Source organism: Sciurus carolinensis, chromosome 7 (assembly GCF_902686445.1).
Source record: "Sciurus carolinensis chromosome 7, mSciCar1.2, whole genome shotgun sequence".
Taxonomy (NCBI): Eukaryota; Metazoa; Chordata; class Mammalia; order Rodentia; family Sciuridae; genus Sciurus; species Sciurus carolinensis.
Window position 1 is genome coordinate 126,502,633 of NC_062219.1, and position 3,565 is coordinate 126,506,197.

At 36.8% G+C, this 3,565-nt stretch overlaps 1 protein-coding gene across 1 annotated transcript; it reads right to left on the reverse strand.

The window, feature by feature from the left end:
- Positions 1 to 395: 395 nt before the first annotated feature.
- On the reverse strand, positions 396 to 1,301 carry LOC124989620 (olfactory receptor 2J3-like). Its single transcript, XM_047559523.1, has one exon. The coding sequence runs from the start codon at positions 1,299 to 1,301 to the stop codon at positions 396 to 398; it is 906 nt and encodes a 301-aa protein (XP_047415479.1).
- Positions 1,302 to 3,565: the final 2,264 nt, after the last annotated feature.

Genomic DNA, 3,565 nt, shown 5'->3' on the forward strand with positions numbered 1-3,565 from the left:
TTTCTGTACATTAATATTCCAGTCAAATGAAATAAAATACAGAATTTATTTTTTATTTTTATTTATTTTTTTTGCAGTACTGGGGATTGAACCCAGGGCCTTGTATTTGCAAGGCAAGCACTTTACCAACCAAGCTATATCCCCAACCCTGAAATACAGAATTTTTAAAGCCTAACTTGGTACAAATAAAAAAAGTTTATTTCTTAATATTATTTCAAAATTAATTACTAAAAATAACCATAAACTTAGAACTGAACAATTCAAAGTATGGTGAATTGTTGACAACTAAAAATAAATTTCAAAGAAGCAAAGAAATCATACTTCAAGATTGGCCAGACACAATGAAGAAAACTGTGGTTACTTTGTCCATCTCCCACTAATACCCCATTAATCTCCTACGTGCCCCTCTGACATCTTTGTTTGAGGGTGTAGATGAGAGGGTTGAGGCTAGGGGTGACAACAGTATAAAACAGGGCAATGAACTTGCCTTGGTCTTGAGAATTTTCTGTTGGTGGCTGGAGATATATGCACATGACTGGATTAAAAAAGAGGAAAACAACCATAAGGTGGGCTCCACACGTCCCAAAGACTTTCTGAAGTCCAGTAGTGGATTGCATCTTCAGCACAGCCTTAGTAATGGCACCATAGGAGCTGAGAATGAGAATAAGTGGTATGACAACAAACATGGAGCTCATCACCATAAGAGTCAGCTCATTAGCATGGATATCAGCACAGGATAATTGCAGCAATGCCGGAACTTCACAGAAGAAGTCATCCACCTGATGATGTCCACACAAGGGTACCCAGAATGTAAAGGAGGAATGAAGTGCTGAGGTAGTAAAGCCACTTATCCAACAAACCAAAGCCAACATGTGGCAGAGTCGAGGGTGCATGAGGACAGTGTAATGCAGGGGTCTGCACACTGCTACGTAACGGTCATAGGACATCACCACCAAAAGCACGCACTCAGTGGTCCCCAGAGCGAGGCAGAAGTAGAGCTGAACCATACAACCAGCATAAGAAATGGTCTTCTCTGGGCCCCAGAGGTTCACCAGCAGCTGGGGGATGGAGCTTGTGGTATAGCAGAGATCCAGAAAGGAAAGGTTTGATAAGAAGAAGTACATGGGAGTGTGGAGACGGGAGTCCAGGTGTGCCAGGATGATGATGAACAGATTGCCTATCAGTGTCATCAAGTAGAACATCAAAATAACCACAAAGAGAGCTGCTTCCAGGTGAGGCCACTTAGAAAACCCCAGTAGAATAAAGTAGCCTTCAGAACTTACATTTTTTTCCATCATCATTCAATTGTTTTCCTGAATTTTAGGAAAGAATCACATAACTTTGAAGGCTTTCCACACATTGTCACATACTTGCAAAAAGATCAGAGAAAAATATATGTCACTTCTAAGTGTAATATGTGCCTTTAAGGCACTAAGAATTTTTCTCTTTTTCTTTGTACTTTCCATTCAGATATTTGCCTTTTTGCAGAAATAATAAGTAACTTCTCAAATGACTGACTTCATACAATCCCTAAATTAGTGTTTGGATTAATAATTGTATGATATTCCATGGCTAGAGAGGACAAGTTTTATAAAAAACAATTCTTATATAACATTTAATGCAATTCTCTTTTCCACTCTTTCAGGTTATTTCAAATTTTGTAGTTACAGAGAAAGGAACAACTTAAGTCTTAACAATGTTTCAAATAGATAAGATAGAGTGATGAAATATAATTTGGGAATAACTTTAAAGTGTTAATAATGTTAGCTGAAGATTTGGACCTACTTTTTCTTGTATAAGATGCAGGGTCGCTGGTCTGATTCCTGAGGTCCTTGATCCATTTTGAGTTGAGTTTTGTGTAGGGTGAGAGATAGGGGTTTAGTTTCATTCTGTTGCATATGGTTTTCCAGTTTTCCCAGCACCATTTGTTGAAGAGGCTATCTTTTCTCAATTGCATATTTTTGGACCCTTTGTCTAGTATGAGAAAATTGTTATTTATTTGGGTTTGTGTCCATGTCCTCTATTCTGTACCATTGATCTACCTGTCTATTAGGTGCCCTTCAATTGATGAATGGATAAAGAAACTGTGGAATATATATATATATATATATATATATATATATATATATATATATACATACAATGGAATATTACTCTGCAATGAAGAATGATAAAATTATGGCATTTGTAGGCAAATGGATGAAACTGGAGAGTATCATGCTAAGTGAGATAAGCCAATCTCAAAAAACTAAAGGACGAATGATCTTGCTGATAAGCAGATGAGGACATATAATGGGGGGTGGGAGGGGTTAGCATTAGGTTTAGGGTTAGGTTTAGGGTTAGGGATAAGGAGTGTGGTAAGAATGAAGGAAAGAAGGACTGTATAGAGGGAAAAGAGGGGTGGGAGAGGTGGGGGGGAAGGGAAAAAAAATAATGAATCAAACATCATTGCCCTATGTAAACGTATGATTACACAAATGGTATGCCTTGACTCCATGTACAAATAGAGAAACAACATGTATCCCATTTGTATACAATAATAATAAAAAATAATAATAAAAAAATAAAACAAATTATTCAGTCTGAAAAAAAATAATGTTAGCTGAAAAATAATTTTAATTGAACTTATACAAATAACAAAATATTAACATTATTTATGCTAACAGCTTATTTCTAGACAAAAATAACATGCAGATGGAAGTATGAACATATCCATATGCATATATACCAACTCACTAGTGTTCATTGAACAAGCAAAGGTGATTGGAGACCCTTATAACCTTTTAAAAGGTTAACCCTTTAACCCTTTTAACACAAAGATAATTATAATAAAAGTGTAGGGAGTGAGCAAAGAGGAAAATGGAGGGTTTTAGGATGTAGGAAAGATGAGAGCAGCTCTAATTGTAGTGCTTTGACTTTAAAGTATGTATATCACAGGTCTGTGAGACCAGTACAACAGGATTTAAAGAGAGTTTCTGATGTTTCATATGCTTCAAAAAAGGTAAAGGAAGATCCTATCAAACATAGTTTCAATGAGCTGTGGATTAAGATATTTTCTCTTTTAAATCAAACACTATCAGGCAAAGTATCACTTAGCATTGTTGATCCTACTATTACAAACAGACATTTTTCTAATTCTCATATTCATTCCTACATGGTTCACTATTTTAATTTACATTGATTAATAATATTTATTTCATTAGTCTGCTACTTGTTGCTGTGACCAAAACATCTGACAAAACAACTTAAACAAGGAAAAGTTTATTCTGGGCTCACGGTTTCAGAGCCCATGGATTGCTGACTCCATTGCTCTGGGCTTGAGAGGAGGCAGAACATCATGACAGAAGGCTGGTGGAGGAAAGCTGTCAGCTCACGGCAGTCAGAAGCAAAGAGAAGGAAAGGGGCCAAGTAAGTTGATCAACCCTTTCAGGGTATGTCCCCAGTGACCCACTTCCTCCAACTAGGGCCACTTTCCAGTCATCCATTCAACTATCAGTGGATTAATTGTTGATGAGGTCAAAGTACTAATCGTTGCCTAAAAGCCTCATTTCCGAAAGGTGGCTTA